General features: G+C 31.7%; 1 protein-coding gene across 3 annotated transcripts in view; it reads right to left on the bottom strand.

Annotated features, from left to right (window-relative positions):
• The window catches only part of LOC119590820 (ketosamine-3-kinase-like), a 9042-nt gene that overhangs the window by 4471 nt on the left and 3936 nt on the right, over nt 1-635 (bottom strand). For all 3 annotated transcript variants that reach the window (XM_037939572.1, XM_037939571.1, XM_037939573.1), the window contains exon 5: nt 359-409. In XM_037939572.1, coding sequence (XP_037795500.1) covers nt 359-409 — 51 coding nt within the window. The remainder of the gene's footprint in view (nt 1-358; nt 410-635) is intronic.

The following is a 635-nucleotide window of genomic DNA, read 5'->3' as shown; positions in this document are numbered from 1 at the left end:
AAATAAATACAGATTTTAAAGGAAATCCTTGTTTATAGCAAACATCCAAAAATGATTAATAATTTCCAAAACTATCAATGATTAATGCCACAATTAATTTCATTAGCAAAACCAGTGAAGATTATCAATAAATTAATCACAACCATTTAAAATTTACCTAAGTTTATTTCTCTATATCAGCCACTATACCAGCAACTATATGTTATTATAAAAACAATAAGGTGGGCATGCATTACATATGCATAATCTTAACCCACAAGAAGGCTACCACCTGCACCTAGTGCTAGAAAGAGCTGGCACCCTAAAGAGGTTCTTGGATGATGATAATATTCATAATTTCCTTCCGATTACAACTTACCTCTTTTTCTATTAGGGTGAACTGCAACTGAAGCTTTCTTGAAAAAAACACCTTGGGAAAATTTGTAAAATTAATGTGACAAACTGGGGAAAACTAAATTATTTTTATATGCAATATCACACATGAGAACATTATGCCATGGAATCTTTCATACTGAACATACATACCAATATTTTCTTAGAGAGAGGAGACGAGCGAGGAGAGAGTAGAAAGGAGAGAAAAGGAGAGAAAATAAGAGAAAATGAGAGAAAGGAGAAAGAAAGAAAGAAAGAAAAAA

The sequence above is a fragment of the Penaeus monodon genome, chromosome 27 (genome assembly GCF_015228065.2).
Source record: "Penaeus monodon isolate SGIC_2016 chromosome 27, NSTDA_Pmon_1, whole genome shotgun sequence".
Taxonomy (NCBI): Eukaryota; Metazoa; Arthropoda; class Malacostraca; order Decapoda; family Penaeidae; genus Penaeus; species Penaeus monodon.
Note: the sequence above shows the minus strand (reverse complement) of the source record. Positions and strands in the feature narration are given on the sequence as shown.